Source organism: Tiliqua scincoides, chromosome 1, assembly GCF_035046505.1.
Source record: "Tiliqua scincoides isolate rTilSci1 chromosome 1, rTilSci1.hap2, whole genome shotgun sequence".
Taxonomy (NCBI): Eukaryota; Metazoa; Chordata; class Lepidosauria; order Squamata; family Scincidae; genus Tiliqua; species Tiliqua scincoides.
The window spans coordinates 310545281-310560639 of NC_089821.1; the positions used below are offsets into that span (position 1 = coordinate 310545281).

Genomic DNA, 15359 nt, shown 5'->3' on the forward strand with positions numbered 1-15359 from the left:
TCCACACCGGGAGCAAGTACAGTCTGTCCCTGGTCTGTCTTCCTGGCTATGGGCCTTCCTTCTTTGCCTCTTTGCCTCAGTCTGTTGGCCAAGTGTCTCTTCAAACTGGGAGAGGCCAAGCTGCACAGCCTGCCTCCAAGCGGGCCGCTCAGAGGCCAGGGTTTCCCACCTGTTGAGGTCCACTCCTAAGGCCTTCAGATCCCTCTTGCAGATGTCCTTGTATCGCAGCTGTGGTCTACCTGTAGGGCGCTTTCCTTGCACGAGTTCTCCATAGAGGAGATCCTCTGGGATCCAGCCATCATCCATTCTCACGACATGACCGAGCCAACCCAGGCGTCTCTGTTTCAGCAGTGCATGCATGCTAGGGATTCCAGCTCGTTCCAGGACTGTGTTGTTTGGAACACACATTATTACAGATAGGTGCCCTAGAAACAACCTGGAAGAGTCTCCTGGAAGCCAGATGTGACATCACAACAGGCAAAGACCCAGTGTGCCTTATAAGAACATAAGAACAGCCCCACTCATCAGGCCATAGGCCCATCTAGTCCAGCTTCCTGTATCTCACAGCGGCCCACCAAATGCCCCAGGGAGCACACAAGACAACAAGAGACCTGCAAGGCTTCCTGGAAATTGTAGTTAAGAACATAAGAACAGCCCCACTGGATCAGGCCATAGGCCCATCTAGTCCAGCTTCCTGTATCTCACAGCAGCCCACCAAATGCCCCAGGGAGCACACCAGATAACCTCATCCTGGTGCCCTCCCTTGCATCTGGCATTCTGACCCTTGAGAAGAAAAATGTTGAAAATTGCTGGTACAGAGATTTCAAAACAGTTCACATGCATTAATTATTGTAAGCTTTACAACAACACCATAAAGCAGCATTATTCTTCCATAGCAGACTGAAGATGGATGGACAGGCAAGGGTCAGAAATCATGGCCTGCCCAACGCCATCCAGGGAGCACATCATGGCACAGCCTATGCTCAAATGTACAATTTCACAATCCACTACTTTGCAACTGCCCTTCACTGGCCACGTGTTTGATTACATTTGGGGGAGGGGCTTATCCAAAGAACAACCCCCACCCAAAGAAACAGAGATGGGAACCTCATGAACAGGCCCAAGGAACAGGAAGAGAGGCTGAAAGAATACATCACTTTCTAATCCAAAATACACATACTTGAAACAGTTTTCTTCATAAATGCTATTCCAGATCTTCCAGGCTTCGGGTCCTTTGTAGCCAGTGTAGCGCTCTGGATTGAGAAGCAGATCTACATACTCTGCCTCAGGAGACTGTATGTCTAAAAAAGAAGGGTCAGAAGGATACAGAAGGATTTTCAAACACACACCCTGCCAAGTTCTGAGAAGTCTTCTCTAGCCAAAAAGAATCCTACTCCTAAATGGTCTGATCAGAGAGCTAAACAGAAGCCCCACAGGGTGTATCTGCCAGTATTGCTGCCTGTCCCGCCTGGTGTGGTTCTCAGCCACCCAGGGCTTCCCTTTGGCGTCTTCCTGTATTTGCGAGGAATACGTCGTCACTCCCCCCCTCCGCAAATACAAAAGCCACTGATAAAAGGGGGCCCTATACTTACTGTGGCACAAGCACTCATCTCTCTTCTATTGCAGCCTGTTATACAACACTAGAGAGGAACTTGAGAAGCAGCCATCCAGAACACTGCAGTTCCTGCTTCCTGTTGGCATTCTGGCTGTCTCCCTCCTCTAGTGTCCTGACTGTTTCTCACGTTCCTCTCTAGCATTCTATAACAGGTTGCAAGGGAAGAGAGGTGAGTGTTTGGCATCACAGTAAGTATAGGTTCCCCTTTTACAAATAATGGGTGCGGGATAGAACCATGGTTAACTGAATCAGCGAATATGGTATCTGCAGATGGGGGGTGCCTGTATGCGTGTGCTCTTCAATCTGTCAGCCCCACCTACCTTTAAATGGGGAATTATGCACATTTGTATCAACGAATTGCATTTCTGTCCCACCTTTCACCAGATGGCCTCAAGGAGTGTAACAATGTAAAACACTCCTATATAAACACACACACACACACACCAAAAAACCCCAACACCGCAGATAGAACAATGGAGCTAGCAATATTCCACTGCCCATGAGAAAAGGACATGCCGTGCTTAAACCACTGTAAAGCAGGTGCACTGTGAACACACTTAGGGAGTTCCATAATGTGGGTGCCACCACTGAGAAGGCCCTCCTCAATCCAGTGGTCACCTGCCTAAATCCTGAAGGCAAGGTACCCAGAGAGGAGCTTCCGATTAAAGATCATTTAGACCTCAACAGGGAACTGAACCCTGCCCTGCCATTTCCTTCCCATCTTCCCCCCCCCCCCACTTCCACTGTCTTAAGCATTTTTCTCCTGACTTTGACATTAGAGGAGCCAAGAGACAAGTCCCTGAAGCTACAGAAGAGGGGAAGGTAAAGCAGGAGAGTTCCCTTCACTGATAGTCACCTCAGGATGCTAAACTAAGCCCTTGCCCTGCCCCCCAAAGGTGAGCTTGCAGACAGCCCAGCTCTACTACACTTTTGCCTGGTGTTCCTAGAAGACTGCTTTAAGACACCCACATTTTGTTGCCCCTGAAAAGCCACAAGAGCACATGCCTCAGCCCCAACATTACCATCAACTTCACAAAAGGTGTCCGCAGAATCATCGTGTTTCGTCCACTGAAGCACGGCCTGAACCATTTCCTCACTGCAAAATGAACAAGAAAGTCTTTGTAACTCAAATAGCCCAAGCACGTACAAGAGGATGGAGAAAGCAGGCACAAGGTTCTCTCCCTCTCCCATCATACAAGAACCAAAGAGCTCAAGAACTCAAGAGATTGTCCTCAAATTACTGCTAATCAGACAAAAGAAATTCTTCAACAGGCAACGCGTAATTACGGGCTCAAGTCAACTTTTACAGGTAGGTTTAAACCCAGAACTGGTGCTTTGAGACTCCCATGACCACCTTGAGGAAAGAACAACTGCAGATGGTGTGAGCCAGCAGGGTGTTTCTTATGTCAGGAAGGAGTGAGCAATGGTGGCAACCTGTTGCAATTTCATGAACCCGCCTTTCCTTCTACACCTGGCACTTGATTGGCAAGCCATCTGGGAAGCCTTTGACAGAGTTTTCGGCAGCCTATCAAACCAAATGAGACACATCTGGAATGGCCAATGGCAACCTCTGCAAAGATGGTTTTGGCTTGCCAGCTTGGCCAAGGCACAAGCAGGAAGGCAGCATGAGAAAATGGCTTTGCAGGCAACAAGGGGACAAAAAAGGCCATGCAGGCCGCTTCCGTTTATCCAGAAGAAGAAGCTGCACCTCAGAGAGTTGTCCACAGCTCCCAGCCTCTCAGCTTCTTCACAGTCTTCAGCAAAGGAATTGGCTTCTCGGGAATACTGTAAAGCAAAGACAGAGATGGTAGATGAAAATCTACTGCCACAATTAGCAGTCCCTGAAGCAAACCTGGCCAGAGGAACATCACCAGCCAACCAACAGACCACTCCAGGATCTCCCTTGGTTCCCTCCCCTAGAAGGTTCCCACTAATGCAGCTCAGCAGCTGCTCCACTGGCCCACAGGATGTTCAAGGACAAGGAGAGAGGAAGCTGTTGAAATAAGGTGGGGGCTGGCCAGCATGTTCATCACCATATCAGGAAGAGACCGAGAGCGACAGGGAATGCCTGGACAGTGCCTAGACTACCCCATTGCCCTTTTTAAAACAGTAGAATCTCTCTCTGACACATGAGGTGAGTGCTGCTAAGCAAATCACCCTTTGGATAACTGGTCTCTGGACATGGGTTCTGCTCAGCTTGCAAGTGAGCTGTGACCCACCCTGAGCCTTGTGTGTGGCTATAAAAGACCACACACAAGTCAGCAAACCAAAGTCTTTTGCCACTTCAATGAGAACGAGCAAAAGTCTGGACTGACAGCTCCAGTTTAGTTATGACACCCCCCTCCCCGGCTTTCTGTTACTTACCTTAAAACTTTCTGATCTGATGCCATCAGGGACCTCATTCTAAAGAGAGAGATTGCAAGTTCAGTTTCATCCAATTACTTTCTCAATCAAAGCCATAACATATTCATCTCCCTGATCAGCAACTGATTTGCAGGTGGGGGGGGCAGAGGGCACCTACTCTGAAAAAAGTAGTGATGGGCAATAAGTCACTATCTCATCACCACCACCCAAAGTTGCCTGCCAGTAGATTCTGTTGTCCCGTCACCTCCACACACCCTTTTGCACCTTGGTTGGTGCCTGTGCAAGTCAGATGAAAGTCCTGATGGGCTGATTTGGCTCAGGGAGCTTCAGTTGCTACCAGACAGAGCAAGACTACAGAACGCAGCAATAGGTTACAGGTAGCCCAGCTGCCACCTCAGTCTGGTCCTCTGGGCTTCCCATTTGCCCTTCAGCTTCCCTCCCCTATCCCAAAAGAGCCACCCTTATTATCCACAGCTGCTTTCTTCATCTGCCAAAGCTTCTGTTGCTGCTGCTCATGTAGGAGAAGGGTGAATGAAGGAAGTCTTTGCTGGGGGGTCAACTCTCACAGAAGTGGGCAGAGCCCCTGACGCTGGGGTCTTCTGCCTTTGCACATTCCAAAGTCAGGCTCCCTTTAAAAAAAATGTAGGGATCAACCAGGGTGTCCAAGGTGTGGATTGGGGTTACAGTCCAAACACAGAACCATCTCATCATGCTACGGAATGGGAAGCACAGACCTGAGAACACCTGGCCTGGTCCAATGAGGCCCAGGTGCCACATTTCGCATATCTGCGATGGTGGCAGAAAACTGTCCAAGCGCACGGAGGCTACGACAAGGGGAAGAAGCTGCTCGGCCCACAGTTAAGGCTCCTATGGGCCAGCCAGGCCACTGCTCTTAGTGCCATGGCCTGGGAGAGTGTGCAAGGCTTTTCACTCAGGGAGGTGGCAGGGCTTGGGGAGAACCATGACAGATCTTGAGCTTACAGACTGGCAGGGCTTCACAGCACAGTCTCGAATTCCACAGTGGCTGCTGTCACTCCAGAAAGGGCATGTCTTCTTCAAGTTCACCTGGACAGAGAGAAGGGGAGGATGGTATGAAGGACCCATACATTTAATACTGCCTTAAAGTTCTTCTCAAAACCCACCTTTTCAATGTAGCCGTGGGCACAATGCCCTAGCTCCCTCTCCCAGCAATAACAAAGCTCAGTCACATATATTTATTAATAAATAAAAGTATATTCCCACTTTTTCCACCATTCTCTTGCCTGTGTCAATATCAGAACCACAAGCAAAACAACAAGATTTTATGTGCACCAGCTGTTAGGCTACATTAGGGTTCAAGCTCCACCTCTCAGCTTCCAGCCAGGTTGCACATAAAGGTGCCTTTGGTCAGCTACCTCTAGCTCTCAACAACTCCAGAGGAAGACCATGGGCCTCCACCTTTTTAAGAGACAGCATGCAAATCAGTGTTTCAGTTCAGGTCCAAACTGTATATGACATGAAAGCTCTGCCAACCAAGCACAAAAAAGATGGTGCATGTTTCAAAAAGCAACTTCAAGGGGTGGGGTTGAAGAATAGCCTGTTTTGCACTGAGGCCATGGTGAGGGGTCTTAACCCTTTTCCTCCCACACTGTGGTTTCAACCCAAATCACCTTGAAAGCTCCAGAGAGCCACAGAGGGGGAAATGTGTGGGAACAAAAAACTCCAAGTGTGCCTGTCAGTTCCCCTCCTTCCTGGCTAATCACAGCTTGAGGAGCTGGATTTGAATCAGGGCTGCAGCACAAGAGGAAAGGGCTGGATCCCCTCCTCTCATCCACAGCCCCAATCCAAAGCATTCCCCCCCCCCCCCCACACACACACACACTGCAACTGCTGGGCACAATTTTTCTCATGTTTTACTCGCATTTTTTTTAATTTATTGATGTATAATATTAACGTATACATTCTGCATATATTTACATAATCATACGTCAACAATCTTTTTTCCCCTTTTTCCCCCTCCCCCCTTGAAGAGCGACCATTAACATTTTATATCTGCAGCCATAAGCACACCTTTTGAATTTTATCCATTATAACAGTATTGCCCCCCTCCCTTACGCATCTTATATATCTCAACCATTTCTTTTTTATCTCGGTTTTCTTATCTTCCCATGTCTTATCCTGATACTATGTCTGATTGTATCCATTCATATAGATCCCAATTCCATTTTTCCACAGTCCATTTTGACGCATCTTTCCACCCATATGCTATAACTGCATGGATAGCTAGAATCATAGCTTTGAATAAATCCTGATTATGTTTTTTTTCTTTATTATTTCCAAAAACTCCCATAAATAACATTTTCCCAGAGAGCTCCAACTTAAGGTTACATAATTCCTCCACCTTTTCAAATATCAGTTGCCAAAAATCAATTACCTTAGAACATTCCCACCAAAGATGGGCATAATAACCCTTTACGCTCCTACAATGCCAACAATTTGAATTTCTTCCCTTAATCATATAAGCCAGTTGGGCAGGTGCCCTATACCATTTCAATATTAATTTCATCTCCAATTCTCTAAATTTTTCCATTCTAATCTCCAATATTCCTTTCATGGTCTATCTCCTGTACTGACATCCCCACCTCTCTTTCCCATTTAATTTGTATTAACCTAATCATATAGTCTTTGTCTTTATTCATTAAATTGTATAGCTTTTTTGCCATACCCTTTTTATTATCCTCTTTAAGACTATGTATTTTTTCAGATAGAGTATCCTCTTCATTTAAAACTCGGCAATGTCTTTGTTTTAAAATATTATATAAAGCCAAAATCCTTAACCAGTATTTTCCCTCATGTTTTACTCACAATGTAAAACCCCTGCTAATTGGGTAAGAGGCACTTTTTCAAGTGGGTGCTCCTTTTTTTAGCAAGGGGAGAGTAACTGGCCCAACTCACCCCAGCACTGTCTGTTCTAGTGGCTGTCTGCTGGTATTCCTTGGCATCTTTTTAGATTGTGAGCCCTTTTGGGACAGGGAGCCATTTAGTTATTTGATTTTTCTCTGTAAACCGCTTTGTGAACTTTTAGTTGAAAAGCGGTATATAAATACTGTTAATAATAATAATGTGTTTTTAAAAACACACAGAAATTCTCAAAAAAAAAACAATTACCAAGTCTAGGAACAGCTTATCAGATTTTTTTTTTTTTAAACCAGCAAATAAAATATGAAGAATTACCTTGTAGTATCTGAAGTAGTCACTTTCCAGAAGTCGCTGCAGCAGGGGGAAAACCTTGTAATTGTTGAAGGTATCAATAGTCTCAACATCACAAGTGCAATCATCTAAATGACCAGTCACCTAGGAAATAAATGTTACACGAGAATTTGAAAACCAGCAGAGGGAGAGCACCCAACAACAACATCATGTTTCAGAGTGCAAGGCTCTTGAATGCATTACTGAAATAATCTGACCACAACATGACATGTTGCTCACAAATGTGTGCAACAAAACCCTGACAATTGTGGGGACAATTCCAAGCAGCCAATCAGTTATAACACCTGCCAAGTCATTGTACGATGTTAAAATCACTAAGGGCACAATCCTAACCAACTTTCCAGCACTGGTATAGCTGTGCCAGTGGGGCATGTGCTGCATCCTGCAGTTAGGGGGCCATCATGGAGGCCTCCTCAAGGTAGGGCAATGTTTGTTCCCTTACCTCGGAGTTGCATTGTCCTTATGGCAGTGCTGGAAAATTGGTTACGATTGCAGCCTAAGAGCCCAATCCTATGCAAGTCTACTCAGAAGTAAGTCCCACTGCAGTCAATGGGGCTTACTCCCAGGAAAGTGTGGATAGGATTGGGCTGTAAGGCTACAATCCTATGCACACTTTCCTGGGTGTAAGTCCCACTTCAGTGCTTCCAAGTTGATATGCACAGGACATGTGCTGTAAGAGATAAACATGAATGTGTGAACTAATTCTCAGGAATGAAAGGAAGAGAATGATGGAAGCAGTGGCATAGCTAGAGGGGGTGCCAAGTTTTGCAGGGAGACTCACTGCAGTGTGCAAGCGGCCCCTTCTCCTCCAATTTTCAGCTATTTGAGGCAGGGGGGGGGAAATGGAGGCATTCACCTCCCTGCCTCTGCCTCCGTTTTGCTCCCTCCACCCAGAATGCCTCTGGAGGGGATGTGGAGAGGCCACTTGCTCCCTGCAAAACTTAGTGCTTTTTATCCCCTCTAGCTATACCACTGGATGGGACAGCAACCTTCAATGTTGGTATGAGCAGGGAGGTTTCTCAAAAAAAATGCATGTAGGAAAGCAGGAAGAAGATTCTTTGTAACATACAGAAGGTCACCTGCATTCACCTTCTTAGCTCTGTTTAATGTATTTTGAAAAACTTATTTATCACTTCTCTGTTTCATGCTGGGGTTGAAAACAGCAGTGGAGAACAATCAAAACAGCACACTGAGCAATTTAATCAAAGCAGCAAGAGCGCAGCACAAAACTTTCTTTTAACTACGAAAGAGAGTCTGAGATGCCACACAACATTTTTAATGACCTATTGCAGCAGAAGGCAGTCTTTGCCAAACCATCTTCAGAAAGCCCCAGCCTCCCAGCCTCACTGTTTCTGGGCAAGAAGGAAATGTCAGTAGTGACTGTGTAGCACGTAGGCAAAGAGGAAGTAGCTAAATGAGAGAGATATGCAAATCTCAACTCCTCCTAGACTTCCTCACTGAATGTAGATTCTTCTCCTAAACTGGTGTTGGTGTGCAGTGACAGTTGACTCAAGCTGGTGATCTGCAGTGATCAGGCCTTGGTCTGCCATCTCCAGGAGCTGTGGTCAAAGCAGTTTATCTGTCAACTTCATTTAGATAACATTTAGAGCTCATAATGACCTGGCTAAGACATGCCCCAAAGACACACTCTCTAAGGGACAGAGAAGGAACACGTTCTTCCTCTTGCGTAAGACCAGAACCCAGACTCACCCAAGAAACATTATTCATTTCATTATTTATTTGTGGAGCATTGCACACATTTGCAATGGTGCTTCACAAAAGATGAGAGGATAGGTCCCTGCCCTGAGGAGCACACAGTCTAGCTCAGTGGTTCTCAAACTGTGGATCCATGGCCCACCAGTAGGTCATGACCCAATTTTGGTGGTTTGCGAAACAGACAGGGCATGTTAGGCTATGTCCATCAAGGGATAACAACCTGCTACTTGGGGAGGAGGGCACACTACTGCCCAATCACCATTATAACCACAGAGGCTTAAGCAGCTAGAAAAGTAAAACTTTGGGTGTTTTGCAAAAGGCTTCAATGAAAAGGTGGGTTTTCAGAAAGGACTTGAAGTGGGAGAGGAAGCATCACGTGTCTGAATGTTTATTCAACTTCTGAGAGGAAAATGCAGGCCCCAGGAGCAGCAAGGAAGCCGAGGCAGAGCCACCTGAGGAAGCAGATCTTTGGTGGCTGAAGGTGGAGGTGCTGCAAGAGTGAAGGGCTCTGAGAATCAGCCTCTGAGAGGTGGAAGGAAGGCCATGGAGGACTTTGGAGCCAAGGACAGGGAGCCTGGGCTGGATCTAGGAGCAGACAAGCAACCAGCAATGTGATGTCAAGAGCAGGGATGATGATGGGGTCAGTGCAAGGAGAGAGGTGAACGACTCCAACAGCAACACAGCCCTGGAAGGAAAATGCTTCTCCACACAACATATAATTACAGGATGGAATTCATGCCTGCAAGCTGCTGATGGCCACCAGCTTCTGTGACTTTCAAAACAGTATTTGTTCAATGTATTTATAGCCTGTCTTAAAAGAATATTCCTTCACAGGCGGTGAACAATATACAATTCATCATAACGGGAATCCATAAAACATGAAAGCACAGGCAAAAATACACAAGCACCACAGTCTTGCAAAATCAATTATTAACAGCCTCACGAAGCAAAACCCTTGTCAGAGCTGCTTAGAGACTGCAAGGCCGAAGACTGGCAAGTCTCTCCAGGGTGGAGTTCCTGTCCCTGGTCCTCACCAGCCCAACCTGACCAAGTGGAAGACCAGATAACAGGTCCTTCAAAGCAAATCTGAAAACTCAGGCCGGCTCATTTGGTCACAGGCAAACCCCCCATCCGAGGCATCGTGTTTTCAAGTGCTAGATGCCTGGGTATGAAGCACAGAGGACAGGATGTCATCATACTGCCCTACTTGGGAACTTCCCAAGGGGAGCCTTGTGGAGAGTGCCAACCCTGTGCTGGGTCCCCATGGAACCCCTAACCTGCCCTCTGATGTTGCAGGCACAACTGCCACAAGAACTGAGTGGTCAGCCTCATCAGGGGGATGTTTGACCACTGCCTAACCTGACCAATCCCTCCTGCCACTCCTGCTGGCTGACCACTGTTGGAAACTAACTTGGGTTGACTTTGGTCTGGGTAAGCGAAGAAATAGATGTCTTTTTGTTCACTTGGGTCACCAGCCAGTTCAAGAATGTATATGTAGTTAATCACTTGCCTTTGCATCATTCATGTTAGGAAAAAAAATGTTTAAATGTGTTTTTCAGTTATCACATTTGTATTTTTCCTTCTCCTTCCTCTAAGGCAGTGTTTCTCAAACTATGGATCAGGACCCACTAGGTGGGTTGTAGGCCCCAAGTTCAGGTAGGTCCCCATTCATTTCAATGAGTATTTTATTTTTAAAATATTAGACCTGATGGCACCATGGTATGTGACTGCATTGGGAGAAATGTTACAGATCTGTACTTTTAACAGTCTACTATATATATGCTTTTAACAATAATAGTCAATGGAGCTTACGCCAGGGTAAGCGTGGATAGGATTGTAGCCTTTGGGATGTTTGGGGAATTTGTTTTTAAACAGATCAGCAACTGCTTATGAGGGTTAGGAGGGTTCTTTTTTTAAATACTGTAATCTTTTAAAGTTACATTATTGTAAACTTTTGATTTACTTTATTAATTTAATTCATTTTGTCATATGGGGAGGCGTTAAAATTTTTCCTGCTTGATGATGTCACTTCTGGCTGTGACATCACTTCCAGGGTAATGACATCACTTCCGGTGGGTTCCAACATTCTAAAAAGTGGGTCCCGGTGCTAAGAAGTTTGAGAACCACCGCTCTAAGGAACTTGGGGAATATGGTGCTCATAGCATTTTATCTCCATAAGAGCTCTGTGACCAAGGTCACTCAAGGAGCTTTATGGCTGAGCAGGGACTTGAACCCAGGCCATGGCAAAAACACAACAGATAAAACAATACAACACAACACTGCTGTACAGGAGGAACAAAAGAGAGCAAAAGGTGGTTGGTCTGTGGAACTCCTTGCCACAGGATGTGGTGATGGCATCTGGCCTAGACGCCTTTAAAAGGGAATTGGACAAGTTTCTGGAGGAAAAATCCATTACGGGGTACAAGCCATGATGTGTATGCGCAACCTCCTGATTTTAGAAATGGGTTATGTCAGAATGCCAGATGCAAGGGAGGGCACCAGGATGAGGTCTCTTGTTATCTGGTGTGCTCCTTGTGGCATTTGGTGGGCCGCTGTGAGATACAGGAAGCTGGACTAGATGGGCCTATGGCCTGATCCAGTGGGGCTGTTCTTAGGAAGGGCAAGCTCATTGCAGTTTAATAAAGACAGGCTGCAATTGTAACACATTTACTACAGAATAAATCTCATTGAATTTAAAAGTATTTACTTCAAAGTAAACATACTTAGGACTGCACTGTGGATACCTGTTTGAATAATACACCCAGGACCAAAAGAGCCTCAAAGAACAAACACAGGTGCTCTGCCTCACCAATTTCAATTTGCCCAAAGCAAGTAATTAACATTCAGTTTATCTATTCATTAAGCCACTTAAAGCTTGCAGCCCTAATATCCCCCAGCTTGATATTCCATCTAGTACTAATAAAGTTCCTGTTTTCCTCCCTATGGCCAGGAAACAAAGAAGAGCTGTGCTCATACAGGAGATCCCCCACCCCCACAGCTGGATTCCTGAAGAGGTCAGCCATTAACCACTGATTTACCTCTTCAGCTGTGGCAACTGATATGTTAAGAAAACAGTCTAGTTTCAGCTCAGCACAAGATTTTCTCCTCTGCACATTCAGAAGCAGCCCAAGAAGCCTGGCAGCTTGCCAAATGTTGCCCCACCCAGATGTGCCAACATCTACTCCTCCCAGTGCCTGGATTTGAAACACAACAGGGTGACAGCAGAAGAGGAAGTGTGGGGAAGAGGAGGTGATCCAGCCCACCACTCAGCTTTCAAGGACAGTTCCAGAAGGTAGGTGCACCCTGCCAATATGCTGCCCAATCCTATCCAACTTTCCAGTGCAAGTGTAGCTGCAATGCAACCATGAGGAAAGGGAACACAGGAGGCCTCCATGACTGCTCCCCTACTGCAGGATGCAGCTCATGCCTCAGTGGCACGGCTGCATCTGCTCTGGAAAATTGGATAGGATTTGACCCTGAGGCAACCATTTCAATCAGCCTCAGGGATAAGCCAGCCATCATTCCACCTTTGCTGACTGACCTCAAATGTTTGGACTCCAGCTGCTGCTTTTTGCATTTCCCTGGCCTCTTGCTCAAGCAACATTTGCTGAACTAATCCTGCATTTGCTAGACTGAGGGGCTTTGGAGACACAGCTAGCCAGAGAACTGTGGGATGCAGACCTCACGGCATTGGTGCTCATTTCAGAATCCATCAAGAGGTTTCACTCTACAAGCATTAAACACCACTGACAGTACACTTACAGGGCAGCCCTATACTGTACATGTTTACTCAGAAGATAGTCTCACTGAGTTCAATTGAGCTTACTCTCAGGTAAGTGTGTATAAGATTGCTTCTCTAAAATGCAAGAACCACTTGAAACAAAATAAGCATCATCAAAACTCTTTGAAATCAAAACTCTTCATCTTTGAATTCCCGTCATCTGGAGGTCCCACCATATTGGAAGGGTGCAGATGTAATGAAGAAGCTTTCTATCAGAACTAAGAGATTGGGAGTGCACAGCCCTACAGTTGCTACCCAGAAAGAGTTCCACTTCCTGCTTCAAAAGGGCCTCATCAACAGCACCACTGACTGGCACAAGCTAAACACCATTCCTACTTCACCAGGGTTTGAAACCATCTGGAACACGCTCCTGGTTGGCTATCAACAGCTGGTGAGGAGGGCAGGGTGGAGGATCTTGCTCCCCAGGCAGCGAGGTGCAAAAGGCTGCAAACCTGAGGCCCAATGTCTTCTTTGCTGGTTCACCATCGTAGTTTCTCAGCATGTAACCAACACTCAGTTTTGTCTTACGGTGCTGAACACGAACCATTTGGAAAGATGCTGTAATACTAAAATTATAAAGCTGGAATTTTCAATGAGTGTGAGCAATCCCAATGGAAAGACTTCCCATGAGCAAGCATGCTTGGGAGTAGGGCCCAGGAAGAAAATAACACACCTTTTTTCCTGCTATGCAACTCAGGCAAGTTTGGTGCAACTCAGAGAAGTTTTTGTTAAGACAACTGGATTGTTTGCACATCTCTCCACCTATGTCTTCTAGTACCTCCAGCGGCCAGAGAAATGCAAGAACAGGCAGCTGGAGTCCAGGCTGCTTCCTTCTCTGCAGCCCTGCCATTCTCCATCCTTAACCCATTTTTGCCCAGCCCACAGGTGTACACATTTGATCCCTGTTGCTTATGAGCGATGTTGGGCAGAAATGGTTTTAATAAGATGCGAGAGAATGCACAAAGAATTTCACGTGCCCAGACTGTTTAGCTTGCAAGGGAACAGACAAGCAATGGCAGTTGCCCCCAATAAATAAAGAGTAGAGTCTGAAGGCTCTGCTGGGCAGATGGTCTATTTCGGAGCAAAGAAAATACAGAAACTCGTTCTCACAGCTGGAACGATCAATCTACCAGCAACCAGTATTCACACGGTAGTATGTCTTGTTTATCAGCCGAATTTGTTAATTTGGGACATAATTGATTAGTGGTGTTTACAAAACACTCATTTTATATGTTTAATGATCTTTTTAAACACAATATTTGTATGAGACCAAGACAGACAGCTGCCAAGACAGACAAACACAATATTTGTATGTGTTTGTCAAGACAGACAAACACAATATTTGCATGAGACCAAGACAGACACTTTAGGGTGAGGCGCAAATCTCTGCTCAACCACACAAGTTGTTTCAGAATAGGACCAGGAACTGGATTCACTGGGAGGGGGGGGGGGAAACTAAAACAGGAGCCCCACCAGATCCTGGCAATTTTGGAGTAGTACTATTTTGAGAAGAGATAAGAACAGTCCCACTGGATCAGGCCATAGGCCCATCTAGTCCAGCTTCCTGTATCTCACAGCAGCCTACCAAATGCCCCAGGGAGCACACCAAATAACAAGAGACCTGCATCCTGGTGCCCTCCCTTGCATCTGGCATTCTGACATAGCCCATTTCTAAAATCAGGAGGTTGCACGTACATGTCATGGTTTGTACCCCCGTAATGGATTTTTCCTCCAGAAACTTGTCCAATCCCCTTTTAAAAGCATCCAGGCCAGTCGCCATCACCACATCCTGTGGCAAAGAGTTCCACAGACCAACCACACGCTGAGTAAATAAATATTTTCTTTTGTCTGTTCTAACTCTCCCAACACTCAATTTTAGTGGATGTCCCCTGGTTCTGGTGTTATGCGAGTGTAAAAAGCATCTCTCTATCCACTCTGTCCATCCCCTGCATAATGCCCAGTGCTGGGTTAAAATGTAACCCTAGTTCTAGAGGAGAGCTGAACGGGGCTCAGAGTGGAGCACAGAAGCCTAGAACAATATTGAGAAAGATGTTTCTGAGCATGGTCAGCGTGCTTCTGGGCCAGATGATGTGACTTCCAGTAGGGGAGAGTGCAGCCCCTTTCCACATGCCCCTTCCTCCTCCCAAGAGGCATACAAGCTGGAATGCCAGGTGCTGAGTAAAGGTGGCCTGGACTGGGTGGCAAGGCTCCCGTCCAGTAAGTTCTTACTTGGGTGAAAATCCCAGGGAATTCAGCAAGATTTAGGGCAGGATCCGATGCATGTCTACTCAGAAGTAAGTCCCAGTATAGTTAATAGGGCTTACTCCCAGAAAAGTGTGCATAGGGTTGCATAAGAACATAAGAACAGCCCCACTGGATCAGGCCATAGGCCCATCTAGTCCAGCTTCCTGTATCTCACAGTGGCCCACCAAATGCCCCCAAGGAGCCAAATGCCCCAAGGAGCACACCTTGCAGCCTTCGGGCACAATCCTATGCATGTCTGCACAGAAGGAAGTCCTCTTGTGTTCAGTGGGCTTACTCCCAGGAGAGCAGGGACAGGATTGCAGCCTCCCTTCTGAGCCAACCTGCCTGGGCTGGCACTGCAGGTTCACTGCAAGTTGAGCAACGTGCCTT

General features: G+C 46.3%; 1 protein-coding gene across 1 annotated transcript in view; it reads right to left on the minus strand.

Annotated features, from left to right (window-relative positions):
* Nucleotides 1-15359, minus strand: part of ERO1A (endoplasmic reticulum oxidoreductase 1 alpha) — a 31805-nt gene that overhangs the window by 15543 nt on the left and 903 nt on the right. Inside the window, exons 2-7 of the mRNA XM_066611186.1 lie at nucleotides 7193-7312; nucleotides 4961-5044; nucleotides 3980-4018; nucleotides 3324-3400; nucleotides 2638-2711; nucleotides 1181-1301 (exon numbers count right to left, since the gene is read on the minus strand). Coding sequence (XP_066467283.1) covers nucleotides 1181-1301; nucleotides 2638-2711; nucleotides 3324-3400; nucleotides 3980-4018; nucleotides 4961-5044; nucleotides 7193-7312 — 515 coding nt within the window. The remainder of the gene's footprint in view (nucleotides 1-1180; nucleotides 1302-2637; nucleotides 2712-3323; nucleotides 3401-3979; nucleotides 4019-4960; nucleotides 5045-7192; nucleotides 7313-15359) is intronic.